Below are 27,050 nucleotides of genomic sequence, written 5' to 3'. Positions count from 1 at the left end.
TTCTCATAGTCCTACTCAGGTGTATGGCCAATTACACAAATTTATCGTTTGATTGTGGTATCTCATTAATATGGGTAATATCACTTACAGATCGGCTTAATATTGCATTTGTTCAAACGTTATTATTAGATACAGACGAATGTTTCTCCGACCCGTGCAAGCATGGCGCTACATGTGAAGATCGAGTAAATGGTTACAATTGTCTATGTGCTGCTGGATATGAAGGCACCGACTGTGGAATTGGTATGAAATTTAGTAATATAACTCTAGAAAAGGTATATAAGCATGGAGCATGGATATTTTAACTGGGCGCAAGCGTCTCGTTTGATGAAAGCCTAGCAAATTCCGGTTACACAAAATACAATAATGTAGATGAAGGTACTATTATATTTGTTTTTTTACCATATTATTGGAACGATACAAATAAATCCACAAAGATACATGTCAGTTCTGGATATAAGAAATCCAAGAAATAGGCAGAAATATAATTTCAGTGTGATTAATCATCGTTAACGTTATATATTAGATGTAATCTACTGCTTTTCAGACCCGTATCATGTTTATATGAGTTGATATTAATGCCAACACCTGTACTTTCGCACGTTGTAGTTATATAAAAGGTCATTATCTAATTATTTTCTCGATAATATACTTTAGTGAAAGTTCACACCAGATATCATTCTTTCGGTAGGAAATAGCCTTTATTTTCTTATGTGTTTATGGTGTTGTCAATAATTTTGTATCCCTTATGAAATATTGAAGATATGTTGCTATAGTGTTTTAGATAATAAGACATCATATAGCATGCAAGACCCCAAGACCACTAACTCTTCAAGGGATTTAAAAATTTTGGCCCCTGGCTCAAAGATCAGTTTCACACTTATAGACCTAGGGTCAAGTTTGTCAGGTGTTAAATTGTCCATGTATAGATGAATATTCATTTAATTATGCATAAATATTCAACATAACATGACAATGATACACGTAAAGGGTAATCACTCTAGCTCAAATTTCAAAGTCAAAAAAATTCATGTTAATTTAACTTCATTTTTATTTTATTTCTCCCACTATTTCAAAAAGAAATAATTATTGTAAGTAAGATTATATTTAGAAGTAAAACACAAAGTAACTTACAGATTCAGATTTTCGGAATGCAAACCCAGCTATTTTGCGTTGAATGCACTGATATGTATTATGACTGCAATACATTACGCTGAGATATGCGGTACAGCTGTATGTACTTATTACACTGATAACACAAGACTTGAATATAGTTCTATTTAAGGAAAGTTTTGAAATTTAACAGATATTGATGAATGCTTGTCTAGTCCATGTCTGAACGGAGGATCATGTGAAGATCTTACCAATGCCTTCAAGTGTACTTGCGCTTCTGGATATGAAGGATATATCTGTGCACATGGTATGCATTCACTTTTATTGCATCTCTGTTAACCTTAAAGAATGATTTTATTTTCAATTGACTTTAGCTTACTTCTTTAAATATGTTTCATATTCACTGATACTCAATTGGAGGACTTTATGAAATTAAAAGAACACATTTTAATTCAGTTTCTTTCAAGCGTCTACTACTATTTATTGATGAATGCATGTTAGATTTGTGAAAATCAAGACTCTTTCCGAATGATGCACTAAACTGATTTTGATGATGATCTTAAACATTCAATTAACGGGCTTGCGCTTCCTTCCTCGCGTCGGTTTCTGAATGACACTAGAGAAAATCGCTATCGTTTAAAAATGAAGCCCCCTATACGCTATGAGGTTTGCAATGTGGATACCTGTGCTTCGTTTTTAGATTTGCATATCTTTATTAATAATGGTATTGTACATTCGAAAATATGTTGCTACAGAGGTGGCATTAATTTTGATATCACCTGGATTTGGAAGACCCTTTAGTTATATTGAAGACTTTAACATAAAGGGCTATATTTATAGACAATACTCCAACACCACTTATTTAGTACATTCAAATAAATTGCCTAACGGTCACGTCTGTACTCAGACGGATGGACGAACGGACGGAAGGACGATTATAAATCAAATAGACAAGCAATAAGATAACAACTTCCGACTACGAAAACAATGATTAGCACTTTTGCATACCTTTGATGTTATTGTCATATAAACCGTTATAATCCGCTAAATTCATTGTGTACAATGAAACCATTACCCGAGCTGTCCTTCCGTAAGTTAAGATTGAGTGGAATTTATGAACATGACTTTCGATCTCCACTTACACTCCCGCAAGTTCTACTCGAAGTCCACTTGAATGATACTTACCCAAGTTCGAGTCAAGTGTGAGTTTGAGTAACGACTATGAATATAGCCCTATCCTTCTAATTATTGATATTACCAGATAGCTTCCTCAGCAGAGCTATCGTTGTCATGAAAAACATATAGCGTTTGCTAAATTTTATCTCTATAATTTGGAATTAATGATTAAATTCAAAATTAAAACATGACTCTTGATGTATATTTTTCAAAACTTGATTTATATGGAGATGTGATCAACAAAATTTGTAACATTCTCGTAATCATAATGTTTAATAGCCTGAAGGCAATACAAAAATAATGCCAAGTCTTGTTTCTTTAGTCTGATTTTAGGGAAGGGTCGCCAGTATAACTCGGTTGCTTAGTCACGTTCTTAAATGTGTTCCCTTTGACTCTCTGGCTTCAGTAAGTCAACGAGCTCATACGTTTACGGTTTCAATGTATTAGATATATTTGTTTATATTATCATATTTGTGTTTTACAGTGGGATCCTTTTGATAACTCTTTCTTGTGTAAGGTATTTTCTTGGCGGGCACACTTTTATTTCCACTGTCGTGTAATTCATGAGCATGGAAGGGGATAAAGAGTTAAGTCTGACGCCAGTAAACTAGTTTAAAGTTCAATATGGTGTTTTCGCCAATGCCATTCGAAGGCATTGTGCTGATGTGTTCCTCATTTATGTATTTTTGTGGCTGCTTATCATTTCTGTTACTATTATTGCATTCATTCATATTAATGTATGCGTGTGCTCAGCTATGTACGTGTTTTAATATACAGATACACACATTTCAATGTGGAGCGATACAAATAGTGGCTTTGAATGTGTATTTTCCTGTCTGACTTTATTTTTTACATATAAGCGGAAACCAAATGATATGGATGCATAGCTTTTACTTGATCAGCTTCATATAACATATTTAATTCATAAACATAAATTATTCAATTTGACAGATATTGACGAATGCTTATCTGACCCTTGTAAAAATGATGCTACATGTGAAGATGAAGTAAACGGTTATACGTGTACATGTGTAGATGGATATGAGGGCATAGACTGTGGAATTGGTATGGTTGCTTTTATTTTATATTAAGCAAGTACAACTTTGAATGGTACAACCACCCTTTTTGAGATGAAAGTAGGTGGAGTTGTTGAAGTATCAAATATTGTTTTTTCTATGGTACTTATATTGTACTAGTTTTATTGTTCTGTAGTGCGGGGAAATTTAAGCTTCTTATCTCTTTTTACTCCTGATTGAGATGCTGCAGACAAATACGATACGATTTGAGAAATGATTATCAAAAATGTACATTGAAATATTTACATTTACATCATATTACTTCGTACACAATTAGGTAAGTATGTTAAGTATGCTAGACGTTCAAACATGTACATAATAAGTTAAGAAGTTTCATCACATGAAAGAATGAAGGCGTTACCTTTACAGCTGATACTAGATTATACGCCAATAAGTTTAATAATGATAGAATTTTCTCAGGGCATAAACATAAACCTTATCCATCCTGCCGTCTGACCAAAATGTGTATTGTATATATGACGGCAATCAAGTGCACATATTTAGAACTCAACTCATGCATCAGTAATACAAGCCTGTGGTGATGTTAAACCCATATACAAAGTATAAAGGTGCTATAATGGATTCATGCATGTTTGTCCGTCCGTCCGCATTTCTGTAACTTATATTATTGAAACCATTTAAGGGATTCTCAAATAGCTTTAAACGAAGGTTTACTGTGAAAATACGATAAGTGTCACTTGTTTAAGTGTGAATGCCACCATTGGATGTTAAAGATAAAAGTACTCCACTTTGTGTCCGCTCCATACTTTCTAAAAGCTGATAGGATATTATCAAATCTCATGTCATTTACCAGGTCACATTTTCCATTTTCAAGGTTTTTCAGATAACTACACATACATTTTTACTATAATAATACGACCAGTATAAAACATAATCCATGCCATTTGGTTGAAAGTCAGTACAATATTTGGAGGTAATAGGTCAGGTAGCTTCACTTCGTGTCCACTGCACACCCCGTAAATCGCTGGATTTCTAAAAACAACTACCATTTACCACTATTTAATTCATATCAAGACGACGTATAGAGTGTACAACTGAAATCTCTCAGTCCAATTCAATGTCATAGTTAGTTTTATCTTGCCCATACCATATCTTACGAAGAGGTGGAAGAAATTTCTTCAGTCGAGCATCAGTTGCTTATCTCATCAGGATGATGTACATACTTGTAACACAGCTCACTGGGTCAAGGGCACAGTTGGAGTTCAGGATTACGAACGTTACATTTTTCTTCTGTAAAACATGCGGCGTTTTGGAGTATTGATCATCTAAAGTGATATTTCCTGTTGAATTTAAACATAATGGGGTATACAATTATGAATCTTTAAATAAATTTAAAAAAAATAGTGTTGTTGCAATCATAGCAGCCTCAGTTGATTTAACTGATTTAGCAAATTAGTTACTCCTTTCTGTAATTCGGTGATATGTGACCATTTTGTATCGATTCCACGTAAAACCCAACCCCACCCAATTTCTGTAAAATCAATGCCACCACCTGCGACGTCGTCACGCAATGTATTGAATACCTCAATGTGATTGTAGTTATTTAAAAAAATGTATGCGTAGGTATATTTAATTTGTCAGTGCTAAAAATGTTTCAAAATTAATATAAGTTTGAAAAGTACTATGGTCAACCACTACTGGTTCAGAATCATTGCACAGTAATATCTACATCAAGTCTATCTGTCGACAAACTGCCGTTCAGGTTAAGGCTGCCTTTAGGGCAAATGTTCTCTATAGAAAATTTTAGTTCATTATCAATTTTTTTGTTAACCTTTGTTACTGTATAACTAACACATAATTTTCAAATTTTCGGTATTTTTTCTGTTAAGATTTTATTCTTTCAGATATAAATGAATGCTCCTCACATCCATGCCAAAATGGCGGTACTTGTAAGGATCTTGTTAATGCCTACGAATGTAAATGTGCAGCTGGATATGAGGGTACAACATGCGCAGATGGTAAACATAATTCCAAACACTTCTATTATTACAATATATCAACTAATTTTGAATGCATAATGTCTCTATTTTTTTGTCTGAGAAAGTTGTAATTCTTAGCTTACCCGGGGTGTGTATTTCACAATTAAAATAATTTGCCACAATGGGTAGTCATGATAAAATTTTCAATGACGGTAATCAATACATTTCCTAACAACTTCTTCAGCAGGGCCACCATTATAATAAACATCAGAAACGTTTTACTATACTTAACTTTTAAAGTAAAAAATATATTAACACTCCCATTACAAAGTATATCAAATTCTCATTTCCATAGAGATGTTTACATACCTCGTACGATATTGATTTATGACACTTTTCCATCTGTATACATTTTTTAATTAAAAGAGGTTTAGACCCTATAATTATAAGATACACAGCAAGTTAAGTGTTCGGTCTTTCTGCAGTTTAGCACTACGATTTTCTCAGATTGACGGAACTTGTAGAAGATAACATGATAGGAATATCTTACAGTCAAGTGGGACTGATCTGTGCGGATGTTTTTCTTTTGGTTTGTTTTGTCGGACCATTAAGTGTGTTTTTTGCTCTGCGTTCGTCAAAAGCAATAAATACATGTGTCTGTGGTTTCGCTTTAGATTATTTATTGACGGAACTGATAGAAAACTACATGATAGGCATGATGTCTTAAAACCAAATGGGACTGATCTGTGTTGGCACTTGTATTCTGGTTTGTTTTGTTCGGTCATTAAGTTTTAATGTTGCTCTGCTTTCTGTCAATAAATACATCTTTCTGTGCGTGTTTAGGTTAGTCTTTTATAAACTATTTCACAAGCCAACTTTTGTGATTTACATTTTATGCTTTTTGGTACGTATACTAGGAATTCACTGGACGGAAAAAGCTTAAATTTACACTTTCATGTAACATTGTAATACTGTGTGTGTAAAATGTTAGGTTTGGAATACACCTTTAACAAATTACATCTCTGCAGATGTGTCTTGGACGCTGCCAGATTCACTGACAGTTACAATGCTATTCCCTATAGTGTTGCTATATTTGATTGTGTTTCACTTGTTTTATTGATATGCTTAATCAATTTATTTTATGTAACATATCAATCTATTACATATCCATACACACGAATCATTCTTGAAATGCGATCATACCTGAATTTTGTGCTTGTTTAGGTGCTAAATATATGCTTTTTCAATAGTTTTTATTGACTTTGAATTTGTAAACCTTTCTGTAGTTACTGTAACATACATACGAAACTTCATTACATTTTGTGTAAATATAGAATTTTAATATTTTAAGCTTATATTCAATCTAAGAACGCTGATACATATTTTCTCTAGAACTATGTGCATACCAAAATGCCGTATTGACGTACACGTGATGTAAAAAGTAATTTAGAGGATCACCGACGTTAAATTTAGATCCATTCTGAAATGAAAGATGTCTTATATAGCTTTATTCAAAGACAAAATCATTGTATATTAATTTAATAACAGTTTTCATTGTCCATACATGTTCAGGAATCGTATGTATCTGTTTTAGGGAAAAGGGTTATATAATTAAGCACGTTCTTATAGGTTTAATTCATAACATACAAGTCATGTGATTTTATATAATTAATAAGAAGATATTAACTAATTATTGTAATGAATTTACATTTTTTTGTTAGATGCATATATCTAATTGATAATTTGGATACTTCTGAAAAGGATTTATTGTGTTTTGCCATTAGCAACCAACTACGGATACATATTACAACATGATAAAAAGCATGCATTAATATTCACTAACCTTACTTTAGCATTAAGCCATGAAATAGCAATCATATACTTACCTGTAATATTTGCATACTTAGAAAATGACGAATGTCTGTCCAACCCCTGTTTGAATCATGGATCCTGCGAAGATAAAGTAAACGGCTACACATGTTTATGTGCTGCTGGTTTCTATGGTGTGCAATGTGCTACAGGTAATTAAAAATATATATATAGAATTATTATATGGTCGGCATCATATGAATAATTACACAAGATAACGGGTAAAGTAAACTTCCTTTGTCGAACCTGAACTGAGCATGGGTCCACAAGTCTTGATTGGGTCAAATCTGAACTGAAACCACAGTTTTTGACTAGACACTCCCGGGCCTTCCGTGCACCACCGTTAAAGAACTTATAGTTCATTGAGATATGTCCTAAGTGAAAATTATCTGATATAGACTGTCATATGCGAGAAAACAATTACTCCTCTCGTATAAATGTGCTTCTTTGTATATTATACAGTCTCGGATGTTTGTATATGAAGTATATAAGGATATTATGAACTTTATTTGTTACAAGAAATTTGAAAGGCCGAAACAGGGCATTTAATCAGAATTTGTACTTCTATGAAAGGGATGACTGATGTCACTGGCAATGGACAAATTGTGACTTGTTTTATTTGAACGGAAACAAATGAAGTAACAAAATACAGTAACAGTTACAACGAAATGATACGTGATCATTTTAACGGAAAACAGCAGTAAAATTTGAAAATGGAGATAGAGTTCCTTGGTTTTGGACAAAAGTATTCGTGTGATAACTAAGTATCTTATTATAGTGTGTCGTATGCAATAGTCATATGATCTTGACAAAAAATCTTCAAAAAGTGATTTTCTTTTTTGTTAATTGCTTTATGAGGTTTGTAAGTGTATAATTGGAATTACATGTTGCACAATAAGCAAATTCACCATAATGTGCTCTGCACTCGATAATGCACATGTTATACATGCATGAGATCCAGGAAAAACAGAAACTATTCCTCTAATAAAAATGGTGATTCTGCCAACAATTATTATTTGACCGTAGTTTGTACTTGATTAGATGAGCATAAAACATTTGATAAACGCTTATATATCTTCAGTTTGAATAACGTAAGGTCTGCTGTGCTTTTGGAATTATTAAAGCACATTAAACAATAAATTCCTGTTTATCCTGACATAGATATCAATGATTGTGCGTCAAATCCATGCCTGAACGGCGGCACATGTACAGATAAGGTGAATGGACGAACATGTACCTGCCTTACAGGATATAATGGTTTAAATTGTGAACTAGGTGAGTATTTCTCTTACATAAATGATAAAAAATAATTGGCATAGAAGGTAATAATATTTTGCTATTATTCGACATTTCTCAGGATTTTTTGTTTGTTGGAAATGTTGAAATGAATTTAAATTTCGTCATTTATGCTGTTAGATGTTAGTTTTCAACAATTTCAATGCATTTGCTTTTTTGGTAGTCTGATTCTTATTTGCACTCGAAATGGCAACTGGCTTTCATGAATGTTTCCATCTACACTCATCTATAAATTGAAATATGATTTGTAAAAACAAAATACACGATACATTGAATACTTAATTTATACCTTTATGATCCTGATATGTTTAATATCAATATTTAAGAACAATCCAACGAATAAAATGAATGATTTGATAATATTCGACAAAAAGAAAAGATTTTCTGAACAGAAGGTCAAAAAAACCAAAAGGTTACAAGTATGTAGTGGATTATTCGCACGCGAATTGGCAATTACCTCTCCGGAATGTTTAGACGACTGATGTTGATATTTAAATATAATCCGGAAAGTAGATCCCTCGGAAGCATCGAGAACAATACAATCAGTGAAAATTGCAGACTTGGTTTGATTGAGTCTGTTCATGAGCAGTAATGGAAAATGCAACACTGCCTCCCCCCCCCCCCTAAAGTTAAAGATAAGTAAAGATTAACTGAATGTTAAATTGGATGCTTTTATCCTTTATCTCTGAAGAAAAGGTTTTCTGAAACATATCGCAAATTTGCAACTGACTTTTCTGGTCCTTGCAAAAACTGCTAAATGCATTTTTTGTAAAATGGTGTAATAACCAACTGCATACAAGTAGACAAATATGTTGAATGTGATGGATACAGATATGTTGGAACAAATCATAAGTTAAGTTGAAAAATAAGATTTTCTGAAACATGTCGCAACTTGGCAACTGGCTCTCCTGGTCCTTACGACGACTGCGGAATGCATTTAAACGGCTAAATAATAATAATTAAGAACAAACCAACGATTAAATTGGACGAGTTTATCATTTCCGACCTAAAAACAGACTTTCGGAAAAAAATGAATAACAAAAATTGTCTACTAGCTGGCAGTTGATTATTTGCACGCGAGTCTGATCTTTATGAAGACTGTTATAAACAATCAGAAGTGTTGAATATTAATATCTTAAGGCAAAAAAATATCTGTTAGATGATCCTTCGGAAGCATAGATGCAACCAAGTAAAATAATTGCAGACTCGGTTTGCTTGAGTCTGTTCATGAGAGGTAATGAAATATGCGACACCCCTCACGCCCCCTAGTATCGGCTTAGGCGGAATTCTATTACAGTATAATTGTGTGTACTCCATGATTCCAAAGGACGATAAAATATTACAAAACAAGTACGGGGAGACATTTTACAGCCGCCACACGGCACTTAAAGACTGCTACTGTGAAAATTAATAATATCTGTTAGAAGATCCTCCGGAAATGCAGAATGCAACAAAGCAAAATCATGTATTAATTTGAATAAAATCATTTTTGACGGAAAAATAGAGTTTCTGAAAAATGTCAAATAACCAACTGCCTTCCAGTATGCAGTTTGTTATTCGTATGCGATTTGGCAACTGGCTCTCTTGAATGTTTTAAGAGTGATGTTTATAATGAAGTTTAAGATATTAATATGTAATAATTAATTGAATTTAAAATTGAATGCTTTTATCCTTTTATAGCTGTAAAAAATATTTTCAGACATATTCTAAATTGGCAACTGGCTCTTTTAGTCCTTCTAGTCCTTGCAAAGACTACTAAATGTATTTTAATGGATAAATATTAAGAATCAAGAAAAATAAATTGAATTGAATGTTTTGAAGACTGATGTTTACATTGAACGTCCTTGAGTTTGATACATGTATCAACTAGTAAATTAAGTAGCAAAATACTACAAAAATGGCAAAATAAATGATCCAGTAAGGAAAGAACAATATGAAAGATGTTTACAGTATAGCAATTGTAAAATTAAAGAAAAAGATACAAAAGTAGAAGCTATGCCTCAGTTCATGTTTATAAAACTATCTTTGTCATGAAAACATATGACAGTCTTGGAATTATTTCTTTTGCACTTACCAGCTTCAAATATAATGTAAATAGTTAATGTATGTACTTATATATAAATGCCCCATTTGCTACTTTGTTAGGTAATCACACATTTGTACTTACTCCATAACAGTTACAATTCCAGTATTTTAGAAGATTAGAAGAGTGTGTGTCTCTGTGAATTTCAATTATATCCCACCAAAATGTATTAAAGATTGCTGAAAAAACTCGTGTTTCCCTTCAAAAAATTACAGCTTTGCCTTTGAAACATAACCACTTTACAGCTTTAACTGTCAACTCTATTGTTTTACAGTAGATGTTTTTAGACCTGCATGTTTTACACGTGTCAATATCAACTGTATTTCTGGTCATTATCAACTTACAGGTCATTTATAGCTGTAATTTCAAAATGCAGGTCTTTTGCGCGCCACTGTGATTTTGACGGTATGACGAAAAATATGACATGCAGATGTGGCCTGTGTCGATTCAATGTCAAAATCTAATCTTTCAGTTGAATCCTACATATCTTAAATTCAAAGTGCTAATGTACTCCAGAACTATTTTACTATAATACGTAGTTAATTATAATAATAAATTATATGAATGCATTTTACTGTTCTTTTTGCAAGATATCGATGAATGTGCCTCTGATCCGTGCAACAATGGAGGTACCTGCACGGATCTTGTTAATGGGTATACATGTACTTGCGTTGCTGGGTTTGATGATATGGACTGCAGTGTCGGTAATATGTTAATCATTATACAAGATCACACGTTTATATTTAAATATAGATAATTAAATATTACAGATTACATAGACTAGGATACACTTAGATTCGAAAATTTTGGGCACGGCCAGGCTTACATGTAGCGAGTTGCACTAATATAGCACTACCCTAACGACTAGAATCCGGATGGCCATTTTATAAATTGCGTGCATGTTTTGTGCTTTTAATTAATGGCAAGATCAGGACTGTCATACAAGAATACAGAAAGTTATCAAAACGAAAGTTTTACACCATCCATTAAAAATAGCAGGCCAACATCATCAGTTTTGCACTTTTGAACAGCCCGCAATGATCCCGCTGCAAGAATAATGCCCAATTTTATTGCATTTCTCAATTTAATAGTCCCTACTGAACTACAGGATATAAACGGAATGGGGGCCCATCCAGATCGTTTTTTTTCACAAAAGAGCGAATATGTTCCTGAGTATCAATCAACAAGCCCGGAACCCTTCCGTGATTGAATTTCCCGCGCCAAGGTGACTCATCGATTCAAACAAAACTAGCAGCAGTTAGTTTTACAAATGACATCAAAATTTTTCTGGTATCGGCTATTTAAATTTTCTAAAGAATTAACAATCATTATCTCTCACCTTAATTTACAGACATCCAAAATCACGAACTTCTAATTATTACAAATATTGACGGGGCCAAAATTTGAAGTGTACCCAGGTACCTGAGTTAAACTGTTTCAAGGTTAAGAAACGTATAACCCTAACTGAGTATGTAGTAATGTTAATTCAAGGTTAATATTCGTACTAGATGTAAAATGTTTGTAAGGGGAAGTACGCTTACTTAATGTAAGGTTTCGTAAACTTTTGACAGATGAACATATTCCATTGTTATATGACATTGGATACTATTGTGAAATGAAAATGCAGTTATTAAGAAAGATGAAGGCTGTATTTATCGAAACGGTTCGACATAATACTTTAGTAACGCATTGAATATTTTGATGTTAAACGAACGAAGTGGGTTTACCTTCACTTTATACCAAACTGTTTGAATTAAAACTATCTATATATTTTATTTGTGTATTATAACTTCTACAATAGCTATGTCTATGTTAAAGATATCGATGAATGCTCATCCAATCCATGTCAAAATGGCGGTGTATGTACTGATGGTGTTAACGGATATACATGTACTTGTGCGGCTGGATATTATGGTACTCACTGCGCATCTGGTAAGAACAGACCTTTATGTCAATTCAACTTTATTTTTACAGGAACAAAATATAAATAAGTCTTAACAAAACGAAGATGGTCACCTTAAAATGGCTTAAAAGAAACTATATTAGACATAAATGTTTGTAACTAATTCACATGCGCTATAAGTGTTTAACAGAAGCGTCGGTAAGATTATATCTTTCATACACGTTTTCATTGTACTAACACATTCTGTTAAACGCAAAGCAAAGATTCAATCTGACTGAGTCTGTTCACGAGAGGTAATGTAATGCGCATCATAACTCACGCCACCTGTTCCAAAGGACCTGAAAATGTAACAGCGTTGAGTCTAGAGAGATATAATATGGCCGCCACACGACACTATAGTAATTAATAAATATGTAATACTTATTGAAACATGCATCTCAAGAGGGTTGGGTGATATTTCCTACCCGATTTCAATGAGTCTACTCATAAGAGGTAGTGAAATTTCCAACATTTCCCTCATTTAACCCTCGAGAAACAAATAAACTGAACTGAATTTAAACATTGCAAATATTGACTCCATAATTCCAAAGGGCCAAAATAATACAACTTTGAGTCCTAGTACGGGAATAGTTTTACAAGTCCTAGTTTGTAAGTGAAATGAACACAGGTAAAACCTTCGCTTTTACCTTGTGTGAAACACGAATACTTTAGAAAGTGAACCAAATTCAATATATATGCATCGCATTATGATCATTTAACAACGATAATTTATAGATGCTTTCGAAACAGATATTGCCGAATGCACATCTGAGCCGTGTCAGAATGGAGGTACATGTGAAGATCTTGTCAATGCTTACACGTGTAAATGTGCTGCTGGATATGACAGTACTGATTGTGAAAATGGTAGGAAAAAATTGCTTTATATTACTAATTGCATTATGAAAATAAGTTATTAATTTAAACTTTAAAACTCTAATTTCAAACAACAAACGAATCTTACACACTAAGTTGTCTAAAGTCCATATGTGTTTTAACTGGAACCACTTCAGTGTATAATAAAATCATAATTTCTTCACTTTTTTTGCCTACTATTACAACGATTGCACTGCTGAGAATATATTAACAGAATATATCATACTTCGCAAAAATATAATAACTACACGTACCGTTACATTTTACTTTACTAACATTAAAACATACAAGACGTACATGTATGTAACCATATAAATCTGTACAATAGTTACACAGGTTAATTCCTGTAGGATTTAGAATTTCCCTCTGTATGTCTTCTGATTCAGCATTTATGGTTTGTTTTTGGTGAAAATATAAAAGATGTTCAGTTATTGGGAGTTAAGCTGCAAGTGACATAAATATTCGTACATGTAAACATGATACTTACATCAAAGCATCTCAGATATTTTAAATATTCTTTCATTGTTCCACAGTTCGATGTTGCAGTGTAAAAATTCAGTTAAACTGTATTTTTTAAATTCAGTTCCAGGTTAGGAAACTTAAAAGCTTAACTGAGTATGTAGGAAGGTTAATAGAACTATTTTCGTCTCCTGACTGAAGATGTAAAATGTTTACAGGGCCTGTACGCTCAATTAATGTAAGGTTTCATACACTTTTGACAGATGAACATATTCGGTTATTATATGAAATTGGAATACTTTTTGAAATGAAAATGAGTTATTAAGAAAGATGAATGCAGAGTTTCGTATCGATTCATACTGCTTTAGTAACGCATTGCATATTTTGATGTTAAACGAACGAAAGGAGTTTACCTTCACTTTATATCAAACTATTATGAAAAAAAAACTTGAATACCTATCTATATATTTTATTTGATGTACCATAACTTCTACAATATCTATGTCTATGTTAAAGATATCGATGAATGCTCATCAAATCCATGTCAAAATGGCGGTGTATGTACAGATGGTGTAAATGGATATACATGTACATGTGCGGCTGGATATAATGGTACTCACTGCGCATCTGGTAAGAACAGACTTTTTATATGTCAATTTGACTTTATCTTTTATAGGAAAAACTGAGTTTTAACAAAACGAAGAGGGTCCAGTTTCTTGGTTTATTATTACAATTATTACAATATTCAGAATACCAAAATACACTTGATGAACTGATTACATTTTAGAAAGTCTTGTTTATGTCACAGATATTGATGAATGCCTATCAGACCCATGCCAGAATGGAGGCACGTGTGAAGACCTTATTGATGGTTATACGTGTAGATGTGCTGATGGATACGACAGTCAAAATTGTGCAAATGGTAGGGAGTAATTGTGCTTAGATACTAACTGCTCTTTAAGAATAATTCGTTTGTATTTATTAGATTAAACGTATTAATATATATTTATTTTAAGTATCAAATTTACATGAGTAATATCTCAACGAATTATACGAAATTCGTACTTTTATTATTGCATGATAATTCTGATAAACATTTTTGTTGCACTTACTTTTTGTCAGATTTTAATGATTGTGTTTAACCTGTGCAAAGATGAAGGCACCTGTATAGAACGTATTTACAGTTACACACGCGCTTGTGCTATGGGTTTTATAGGGTGCCAACCGTGGCATTGGTAATTACATATTTTATACACGTATTCAACAACAAAAACTTATGGTATATATATAGTATATATATTAACGACAGTATGTTAACACGAATAGAAAAGCTATGGCAGCTGTATTCGAGATGCAAATTTAATTTCATGTAGGATTTTATGAAGGCAAAAGAAGATATCAATTTCATTATTTCTAAGGATACCGAATAATCTGACTGCCTCCAGATCTGTCTAACTATCTATAACTTCTGTTCTGTTCTACAGAGTGATGGATTTTAATTGGTCTAAATTCGTATGCTGTATTTTACAGCTAGTTCTTCTCTAGCAAACGATTGGTTCTTTGACCATTTTTATAATAATACGTAAATCTGGGATCCAGCTATTACAGCAATTAATCTGTGAATTATCCAGTATATCATTATTGTTTACTACAATCAACTATAACTAGCTTTCAGTGATAAAACACAAGGGGAGGAAATCACTTTGCTTATTTATCACGTAAAGAATGCATCAAAAATGCAAATTGGTTTGACATTTACATAAATATATGCAGTAATGTTCGTATATTCAAATATGAAATTCGGATCTAGGATGCGTTTAATCTTTACAATTTCTAAACAGGTAAATCTCTTTAAAAATAACGATGTACCTTACATTTTTAGTTTTTGAAAACATACACTGATGCTAGATTTAAAGGAAATCAACAACAGCTTTACTGAATAGCTACATAATACTAAAACTCTCGGACTGATTAACATAGATTTACGAAATACTTCATTGTATTTGAATATTCTTGCAACTTAAATGATATAATGTTCTAATTGTATTACATGTATAATGAACTCTAGAATAAAACTAACATGTGTATATGTTTCAGATGTCTACGAATGCTCATCCAATCCATGTCAAAATGGTGGTACATGTGAAGATGGAGTTAACGGTTACACATGTACTTGTGCGGCTGGATATGACGGTACTCACTGCACGACTGGTAAGAACCAATCTTACGAAAACTTTGATATTTTTGTACAGCTTGAAAATGATATGACTGATTTTTAACAAAATGATAATTAAGTTTACAAACGTTAGAATATTGAATGCACTTATAGCCCTCCTAAAAGATGTCTTCGTGTTTCTAGGAAATTGAATTTTCATCGCAAAACATGCACGGTTTCTGTCTTGCAAATATTGCGCTTCTTTAGGAGCGTAATCTTATTTCGTGAAACAACGAAGGTGTATTTCTCAATGCAAATCAAAATAATATTTTATTACATACGCATCTGCACTTAAATTATGATATAATTGGTGCAATTTTTTATCAAGCCTGAGTATAATTGAAAATTTCATCGTTAAATAACTTTAAAACGTGACGACACATGCACGTAAAATTGACGTCATAAACTACTTCACACAACCGATATTGAATATGAACGTCAATATGGAAAATTGGTTTCATTGCCATTTAATGGAGTTTATAAGTGAGTAGAGCTATGTCATAAGTCCACGTACTAGAAATTGACGAGCGAAATTTCCTAAGAAGTATATCAACCATTTATCAGATATCGATGAATGTTCGCCTGACCCATGCAAGAATGGCGGCACGTGTGAGGATCGTGTAAATGGTTACACGTGCAAATGCACTGCTGGATATGAGGGTACTAACTGCACAAATGGTAATTAACTACGTACTTTTTTGACTTACATATATTAAATAGAAAAAAAACAATTTAAGAAATATTTTCGGTTGGTAAATGCAATTGCTAAAACTGTTCCTTAAACGAAACTTTGCTGCAACAAAACAAATTTTCTATTTTTTTTTAGGGGATCTTAAATACTTTTTGTGACGGCGGATACATTTTTTAATAACTTTTTCCTTTTTTTCAATAGAGATCAACGAATGTAATTCTGGTCCGTGCCGAAATGGCGGTACCTGTACAGATACTGTGAATGGGTACACGTGTATTTGTACTGCTGGTTATGAGGGGGTCGACTGCAGTTTTGGTAAGATGAACAGTAATGTAAACCTTGCAAAATACATATAGCTGTGTGCAATACTTCGCATAAAAGTTCCTAATAATGAAATGACGTGTCGCGTACAAGACTCAGACCCCTAGCTGAATGGTTAAGGCCCCGTTTGGAGGTCAAGTTTAAAATGGTCTATTTCATGTCCGGTCCATAACTCTGCCATCCTTCAAGGGATACTGAAATCACTTACTAGCACATATATTTTCAAAACTAAGATGACATGTTGCGCGCAAGACCCACAACCCTAGCTAACAAGTCAATGTCACACTTTGATATCAAAGGTTAACAGTGTCTATTTAGTGCCCTATTAATAACTCTATATAATATCAAATCTGTTGGCACAATTGTTCCCCTTAATGGGTTGGTAATATATAAGTATCTTGACATAAGTATGAACCATTACAAGACAATTTGTTATTTGCAATACCATGACACCTATCTCAAATGTCAAGGTCACATGCACAGAAGTCTGTGTTGTAACATATACTATTAGATCTACTTCGATTCTATATTATACAGTACAAACCATGTGTTTTTCATCAATTTCCGACGGCTATAAAATACAATTGTTCACAAAAAGATGTTTGATATTGATATACTTAATATTTAAATAGTTGTACATTTTCATAATGCAAAGCAAGACATAAGTCATATTTTATTTGTGTATGTTGCTAAATATAGCATTGAAAGGACTCCGGAACTATTATGATCGTAACATTACTTTATGCTGCAGTGTATACATTGAATATTGGTAATTACTTTCGCTGGCGTGTAGTTTTAAAGGAAAGTTTGATGAATTCCGCATGAGTGTTGTCTTAAATGGGGGATATCTGTAACTTTGTTATAATTTCTTGTGAAAGTATAGAATATACATTTGTATATTTAATCCATTGTACATATCGGAACTGAGTGAATGTTTTTCAGAATGGTGGTATATGCAACAATCGTATAAAAGATTACACGTGCTAATTAAATATTGGATAAAAAAAATAACCCCAGTGTTAAATTTTTGTTCAAAGTCACGGTTCAGGACATGTCAACATGACAAAAAGTATTAACTTAGCATTTTTAGCTAATAAAGAAACTATTATCCGCATATAACCAGCGTATTGAAACACGTCTATTGATAACTGTACCACTTTCAGAAATTGACGAATGTTCGTCTAGCCCATGTCAGAATAGTTGAAAATCTTGTAAACGGTTATACATGTAAATTTGCTCAAGGTTTAAAGGATTCAAACTGTGAAACAGAATAGAATGCTGATTTGGTTTACTGCTGAAACTCTTTGTATATTTGTTTTAGGATCGCTATATATTGTAATACGGTATATATAATAATGATTATGATATTATACATTTTGTAACTGAAACCATTAGACAGCGTCTTGGAAATGCAATTACTTATATTTGTCAGAATAAATGTGAAAATAAACCTTCAGCACGTGTTTCGGTTCATAGACGTGTACTGTTACGTAGGTAATGATTACTAGTTAACAAATACTTTCTCTTCAGTCATTGTTACAGTGACACATTTACAAGTGAAAATTTCAAAAACAAATCTAATCTCAATATAATCATAATTGACTATTCTCTTTGATTTCAGAAAAAAGTCTGACTACTTCTGAGAAACCATTGCCAAAGATTGCACGGACACAAATCGTTATGGTGTTTGCAGTCAATACAAATAACGTTGATTTGACAGACAAAACCGTTTATTATACTGTTGCTGTTGAGGTATATCTTGTTAATACAAGTTTTTGCACAATTTATTTTATGTTTTTAAGCTAATTATATATTAACATTGATACGTTGTATAATGTAATAATGCACATATTTCATACCTGTTTTTCATTAAATACTTCATTTTGAAGCTTTTTAAAGCATATCTATCCTGCATGTTAAAAGTTTTACCGTTTCAGATTTAAAGTTAATAACAGCTATTAATCTCGCCATTTCTTTTTTCTTAGCTGACGACATTTTTTAAGCGGAACATGGGAGACATGTTTAAGGAGATAATGATATTTGATATAAGGTAACAGAACAGTGTTTTATGATTTAGACAATGAACGCAGTCATTATCATGTTTAACGCACATGCAAGCCCTTTATGAAAATGAAAACAATGAATGCTTTATGGTGTGGAAACTGGCTGAATATTTTTTTTACGGTTTTAGCAAACCTTTGAAATAAACATATAAATATACATATAAGTCTGTATTCCCCGGCTATAGCAAATCAAAATTGAAAAACTTCGATAGTGTTTAACAAACATTTGACTCAAGTGCAATTCGAAAATGTTCACCATGTCGGGCATTTAATTTAGGTAAAAATCTTTAATGATTGATAATATTAAAAGCCAAACGTCCAGTATTTGGTTCCTTATTTTTGATCTTTTTATATCACTCTGCCTTTTAGAAAAGGCGCCTTGAACTATATTTTTTATTGCCTTAAAATATCATGTTTTTATATTTTTGTTCAGATACGGAAGTGTTGTTGTTGATTTCGAAGTAAGATATGAAAACGTTACAACTGCAAATAGTGATTTAATAAAAGCAACTCTGAATCTCGTCAGTGGCGCTGAAACACTAAAAATTCTCAACGAGACAGTTTCAGCAATATCAATCAAGACTGACGACGTAACTGGTAAGAGCCTTAATGCATAAATCGTGCGATTTCAAATGAATGATGGCGCAAATTGTACAAGTAGGCTTCTTTTAAAAAAGAAACCTAGGAGAGGTCCAGTGTTGCTCCTTTTAAAGTGATATCAGAGTCATAGATAACAATTGTTATCTATGTCTCTGGTTATATGATAGGTTGTGCTATAGACGAAAAACAGTTTCCCTGTTGCAGGTCACTGTGACCGTGACCTAATGACCTTAAAATCAATAAGTCATCTTCAGGCTATGATCAACCTCCGCCAGTCCTAGATACTGAATTTCATTTAAAAATGTTCAAAAGTTACCGCTGCAATAATTGTAAACTGACTGCCATATTAACATCTTACCATATTTGTGATCACCTCACATGACTGGCTTGTTTGTCAACTGCCCCGTTTATTTGGACCCAAGAGAATGGCTTCCGAAAAGCTTTAGAAAAGCTTAGAGGAAAATCCCAATCGAACGGACGTCTGCCGCAAGTGAAAAAATATATCATTCTTTTTTCAAATGCATTTTTTTTTTCAGAGATTTTTATTGTTAATGTGCTATTTGAAAAAGAAATTCTAAACATTTTATTTGTTCTAGTTTATTACTCCGCTTGTAAGGTTTATATGCCGAATTGCCGCTTTGTTTTGATCACGTGATTAACATATCCGACTATCGGGCCGACTATCGGGTGGAAGACACAGAAGCTCGGAAGAACTCTTCTTATTCCGGCAGATCTTCCGAACGGGGCAAACGAACCCGCCAGTTAAACAATTAATTATTTAATCGAACGAAATGCATTTTAACGTGATTCAATTCATATTCATATCTTTGAATACTGCGAACAAAGAATAGTAAATCTATATATTTTTTTGTTAATAACTGAACCGTTTCCAACATTGGTAAAAATATAGTATTACACTATATTTCTTTATTTTAAACGAACAATTATTTTCGTCTTAGAGGATTTCAAGACTTACTTGTGCGCAAGCGCATTGGGCCTTTATAGACTGGCTCGCCGTAATTTGCTTGCGCTAAAAAGTGAAATCTAACGCCGTAAAATTAGTAGATTAGTCTAAATCCTCCTAGCTTGAAAGCCACCACAATGAAGAGGTCTTGATAGACCTCTCCAATAACAATTATGCCTGGACCCAGTTAGAAATAATTTGTTGCACGAAAAGTCTCACACTTACAAAGTGATAGTTACTCGCGCCTGTCACAGACTTGCCGTACCTTTTGTTTTAGTAAAGAACTTCCTGGAAGTGACATATTGGGTGAAAGATGGTTATTCTTCTGGTTTTAATCTGTAAATTTTCTTGACTCATGTTGGACTATAAGTTTACATATTTTGTTAATGTTATGTTGTGATGTAACCATATGTTTATGTTAATATAAACTTAAATTGCTTATGTTGGTTTGGTTTCTTACAGTCACAAATGAAACATTAGACGACGGGAAAATTCTTTGTGAATTGTACATGACATTAAATGGGTTATGTCAGAATGCCCAAGAGTGTTCCCTAGTGGATGGAAACCCTACCTGCATGTGAGTGTCCATGAAACAGCAGCCTTAAGAAAACATATTGAATTTTTTTATGAAATTGCTATCTATCTGATATCACTAAACATTTAACTACTCAAATTTGAACTGTTTATCGTATATAATATTATGACACGTCTAAAGATAGTGTACGTATCTTTTAATCAAAAGTTATATTTTAAATTGTCTGCATGTTTTGATATATGCTGTTGTCCAGTGTTGTTATACTATTCGACGGAATCAAAACATAACATCGATGTCAGTATAATTACTAATATTTTTTTGGAAAAAGTTTGTTCTTCACTGAATGATTTAGATGCATAGTATTCTTTTAATTAGAATATAGGATATTCACGATGATTGCTATTAACTGCATAAACTGTCGCTTACAAGTGAATGAATTTAATAAATGCTATCTATTTTTCAGATCAAATGAAACAAAATGTAAGTGTTAAATATTTATTGGGCATACACAAGTAAAGTTAAAATATTATGCATATTCAAATTCCTAACTCAGCCATATCATCATTTTTCTATTCTGTAAATTAGTAGATAAAATAAATGTGTGATAGCAATTATTGTCGATTCGATCAGACTTTTTATTTGAATAGTTACCGTTTTATGTATAATATACAATTACAGTTTTCATGTATACAATTACAGTTTTCGTGTATGCAATTAAAGTTTTAATTCGTAAAATTACAGTTTTCTTTATACAATTACAATTTTTATATATAAAATTGCAGTATTCTTTTATACAATTACAGTTGGTGTAACACTAGTTATCATTGTGGTGGTCTGCTCGATAATTTCACCCATCATTCTCGTGTCAATTATCTGTGTATCTATCCGTACATACAGAATGAAAAGGAAGTTGACACATTCTAACTTGAAACACGGATTTTCTTCTGCTTGGTAAGTTCTTTTTGATTATGATGATGAACTAGTTTTATTCATGTGCATATATCGATACTGTAGATTTTAATGAAACTTCTCACAGTTGTAAATGAACATATGGACTATTATATTGTGAAATAAAAAGTATAGGTCCATGAACTTGTTTTTTTACGCATTTAAGCATGCTTAATGCTTGGCATATTTCAAGCTATTTTAAGATATTATTTTGATGTATTGTTATCATATTTTAATTTTGGAAAAATAGTCCGTTGCAACTGTAGTAATTTTTCTCACTGATTCCACCAATTCATAAAATTATTTCCATTTCCGTAGGCCGAATCCAGGCTTTATTCTACGTCACCCGTGTAAATAACGTTAAGCCATCACTTCCCGTTTATCAAATGTGCAAAATACTTGAATAGTTTTTTTTTTCAAAGTTAAAAGTGAATTGCGATTTCCACAAAGAGTACATAATGTCTTAATGCGGACTCATCCCAACCAATTTTGTTTGATAAATGAGATAGAAGTAAAAAAAAGTCAGGTGTGTTTCGAATAAGGAAACTTCGACGCAAAATTTCTTATTAATTATCATGACAAAGTGTATGAAAAAAGGAAGACATGCTTAAATACATAACAAAATTTTACAGGTTTGGTAATATAACACGGCAACACCATTCCATTGGCATTTATGGAAACCATATGAGTGGTCGAACGCGTACATCAGACAGATATTTCCCAAGTCGTGAAGGGTCAAGCTGTTCTACAGATTACAGCTGTTAGACAATCAACATAACATTTCAAGAATGCCGAAGGAAGTTGAAACTACCGACATGACAGAGAATATTTCTAATTTTGATCAGTACTGCAACATTGTCTTTTTGCAAAAAAAAAGAGAGAACACTTCTGTTTCTGACATCTAAATGGGTGCTTGGGTGGAAGCGAAAATCCTACATACCAAAATAAGTAAAAATATCAAAAGCATCTAGAACCTTAAGAAACAAACTATTTATCAATGACCAATTAATCGATACTCTTAACGGAAGTTTCTTAATAGAGCTAACATTGTGCGTTATAAACAATATTCGTTTTAAAATGATTATTTGGTAATAGTTTGTGGAAGGCATGCAATATAAAATTACATTAGCTTTCAAATTTCAAGTTTAAGACATAAATATGCACAATTCATGATGAACAACGAAAATAAAATGCATACATAAATATTAATGCACATGTAAATCTACTTTACATTTTGCGAAGGTTACACACACATATGTTCTAACGGTATGTACTTGTACTTATATTTTACATTATCACCTACTAATTATTATAAACAGAAAAATTGTCCAGTCTTACATAGTTATAGGTTATTAGCTTTGTATCTGGAAAATTAATATGCACGTGTTCTTCAGCGGAAATATTTTGCGACTTTAGGAACGCAATATTTTTTCCGCTATTTCCCGATGCAAAGATAATAACCTTTTTATTACATACGTTTCTACATATATGTAATGTAAATATTACGATTTTTTTTCAATAGCCTGAATAAGATTGACAATACTGACCTTAACAAAATTATTAATGCAAACGGCACATATTAAATTACGTCACGCGCCCGATATGAAATTCAGGCGTCAGTGTATGGAAAAATATTGACGATTCCGGTACCATTGTAACTTAACGGGAAATAATAAGGAGTATGTAATAATAAGGTATATTCCAGTCTTACGTTAATCATTAACGGAACGAAACAACATGATCAACAAATTGGCCAATCGGCTTTTTAATCCAATTGTTAACTGCATCAGGCCTCAAGCCTTAACACCAATTTTCAGATCATCTTGAAGGATATGTGTATACCCATCTCCAACCGTTTTGCAAAGAATGGCTTACAAATCGTCAGTAGCAACATCGGCTTGATAAGATACACCGGTACAATTAGCTATTCATATTAATTAATATATGAGTATATCTTTGAACGTATATATCTCTATTTCATAAGCATTCGCATTTATAATAATCTAACAGTAAGTGCTCGATGGCCACGCTTGGTATGTCGAAAAACATTTTTGAACATGTGCCATATGAAATAAAAATAATCCTTAGAAACAAACATTATTATCTGAAAAAAAAGAAGCAGCTTACCAGTTAGTCAAAACCGCATAAGCATATAAACCGGTGTACATTTGTTATCAAAACAGTTTCATTCATGTTTCTACTCCACTCCACGTTTTGTGTGTTTTTGATTATTAAGATGTTTTGTACATATTACACTTTATGTATACGTAGAATATCATCAATCATATTTGTATCAATTAGGTTGAAATATTTTGAGGTTATTAATTACTCAAATGGAATTTTGAAATATCATACAGGAAACTGAACAATGCTATGAGTTTAGAATATACAGTGCTCTCTCTCTACAACAACTTCTTTTGAAGACGGAAAATTTGGTTGTTGTTCGGAGAGAGTTGTTGTAGAGAGGTAAAATAAAGAACAATAAGCATATTTTGGAGTCAGTAGCAAGTGTTGTTGCAAGGAGGGAATTGTTGTTCAAAGAAGAGGGCCGCTGTAAAAAGGAAGCACTGTACATTTAATATGCTAAATACCGTGCAGATCGTTATGCCATGTCATGCGGCCATTACTTGCTCTTCCTTTTCTCTTAAGAAGGGACATATTCGACGAATCCAAACTCATAGCTACCGCCGTAGTTACCATAAATTGATTATTCTACTAAGAAATATAAGTACATATTCTAAAAGTAGTACCTTTACAGGTTTGAATTTATTTAATAAAGGATTAAGTTTTAATTATTGGTACATGATTTCATTACATACAGCAAAAGCACGGTTTTCATATGCTGAGTGATTTTCATAATTTAACAATTTTATGATTTTGTACATTATTGGCCGTATACAGTATTTTGATTGGATATACAGCAGTGTTTGCTCAGACCATTATTCATTGTACATTCCAAAATCAAAATGAAACTCTTCCTGTACATTTTAACATGACATAGTAATGCATTTACTAGAATATTTACAGATCTACATGTAGCCAAGCGACTGGAATCTATCTACAGTCTATAAGAGAAAAAATCTCGACGAGTGACTGACAAAAGTTGTTTATTGAAAAGTGTCTTAAGTTTATGTGAAATAAAAGCAAGACTATTAATCTATATAAAAGTGCTCATGTAGAATTTTCTAATATATCATAATGCCAGTTTTGTGCAAACTGATCGATTATTTTTTGCTTAACCTTGCATAAAGGTAGGTCAATATTACCTACATTTTGATGTTATCAGTGGTCATTAAAGCTTAAGGAACATATCAAAATCTTCAAAAGTAACTCCAGATTACATTATTTTTTTAAGTCTTATTTAATACACAAATGTTATCTTTCGTACTAATGTTTGGTCCAAAACCGGCCTTTGATATACACGTAGGCAGTTTACAAATACAACTGAAAACATGTAGTTCCATGATAATTGTATATATCATTTTTTTCCCTTTTTATGCAATTGAACGATGTTTCCATCTGACTATTTGTCTGGAAAATATCAAATGTCAAACATTTTGTCAGGCAGTGTATATAATGTAGGCTTTACCCAAACAAGCTGGACCAGCCGGTTTAATTCTTTTTAACAGTTTTATAGCTACGTTAATTTTATAAATTTCTTTTCAGAAATGTTTTATTGTATATCTTCAAACGTATCTTTTATCACAGATTTTTCATATTGCTCACTTAAAACATATAATATCTTCAAAAACAAGTCGATCAGTATGATATTTTATTGTTGAAAATAATAAAGAAATAATATACACCAGACAGTGATTTGTCGTTGAATAAAATCATTGTTTGAAGTTTAGATGCGAAGGAATTATATCACGAGGGCGTAGCCCGAGTAATATAATAATACGCATCTAATTGACAAACAATGATTTTATACAAGCACAAATCACTGTTTGAGATATATTATAAAATTCTAACACGTTATCAAGGATTATTATGTACGTCCTTGCCGAGTTCCATCAAATATTGCCTAATTTCTGTTGATTTCTTTTTCAGCGCGCTGCTATGCCGTTAACGCTATGACGTAATAATTGTGAAGTCAGGCAAATGAATTGTTGATTAATAACACACAATTTTCAGCCTTCTTTGAATAATAGGAAAAAGAAACTGGTCGTGTTAGAATTTCCGATATATTCCGATATATTCTCCGTCGTAGTACCTGCAGTGTACATAGATATAGTTCAATACATTCGTGAATTCTTGAACATAGTTCATAACAATTGAAGATTTTTCTTTGTCATCACATTGACATTTTCATATCGTACATTTGTAGTCAGACCTAGCTTTTACAATATTTTACCATATTTATGTCGTTTGGACACTCTCTATATACATTAGTATGTATTTTGTCAATGGTCATAAGAATATATTTTCGTCTTAAAATTATCTTATTGTGCCATATTCCTCTACTTATTTTGATGATATTTACATTTGTTTCTTAAATAGGGGTCATGCTACTTTATCCATAATATTTCCAAAGTTTAAAACCTGTACGACAACATTAGGAAAAGAATAGTATTATGTGAACACGATTGAAAAATTGTTACAAATTTGTCATAAATTTTCTTCCATTGATACAACTAAAAGTACACCTAAAAGACAATGATTTGATAAAACATTCAGTACACCAAATTAATAATATTCTTAAGTATTTAAACATGTTTGGTTTACATAATACAAACGTCTATATTCCTGTCTGTGAATCTTTCCTCTCCTACCATTTACAATGTTTGCAAACATCTAACAGTAGCAGCATATTTACATATATTAAGCACAATGTTTTCCAGTGACAAAATATTATTAACATGGAACATTTCTAGACTTATTAAAGG

General features: G+C 32.4%; 1 protein-coding gene and 1 long non-coding RNA gene across 2 annotated transcripts; both read left to right on the top strand.

The window, feature by feature from the left end:
- Window positions 1-23: 23 nt before the first annotated feature.
- Window positions 24-21,262, top strand: LOC123530367 (fibropellin-1-like). Its single transcript, XM_053520860.1, has 18 exons — window positions 24-243; window positions 1,307-1,420; window positions 3,241-3,354; window positions 5,231-5,344; window positions 7,213-7,326; window positions 8,336-8,449; window positions 11,144-11,257; window positions 12,372-12,485; window positions 13,246-13,359; window positions 14,344-14,457; window positions 14,636-14,749; window positions 15,925-16,038; window positions 16,607-16,720; window positions 16,935-17,048; window positions 18,676-18,806; window positions 19,040-19,104; window positions 19,551-19,714; window positions 21,144-21,262. The coding sequence occupies exons 1-18, from the start codon at window positions 24-26 to the stop codon at window positions 21,260-21,262; spliced, it is 2,181 nt and encodes a 726-aa protein (XP_053376835.1).
- A 763-nt stretch (window positions 21,263-22,025) lies between these two features.
- Window positions 22,026-25,633, top strand: LOC128547906 (uncharacterized). The gene is made up of 2 exons (XR_008366764.1): window positions 22,026-22,167; window positions 22,797-25,633. It is a non-coding gene; the product is annotated as an uncharacterized LOC128547906 (long non-coding RNA).
- The last annotated feature ends 1,417 nt before the right edge of the window (window positions 25,634-27,050 follow it).

The sequence above is a fragment of the Mercenaria mercenaria genome, chromosome 13 (assembly GCF_021730395.1).
Source record: "Mercenaria mercenaria strain notata chromosome 13, MADL_Memer_1, whole genome shotgun sequence".
Classification (NCBI taxonomy): Eukaryota; Metazoa; Mollusca; class Bivalvia; order Venerida; family Veneridae; genus Mercenaria; species Mercenaria mercenaria.
Note: the sequence above shows the minus strand (reverse complement) of the source record. Positions and strands in the feature narration are given on the sequence as shown.

Bases quoted from the DNA above. Each gene is read 5' to 3' on its own strand.
- LOC123530367 (XM_053520860.1), top strand. From the start codon at position 24: ATGGCCAATTACACAAATTTATCGTTTGATTGTGGTATCTCATTAATA. The intron at 5,345-7,212 runs GTAAACATAATT...TTGCATACTTAG, and splicing joins GGGTACAACATGCGCAGATG to AAAATGACGAATGTCTGTCC. The intron at 12,486-13,245 runs GTAAGAACAGAC...CTTTCGAAACAG, and splicing joins TGGTACTCACTGCGCATCTG to ATATTGCCGAATGCACATCT.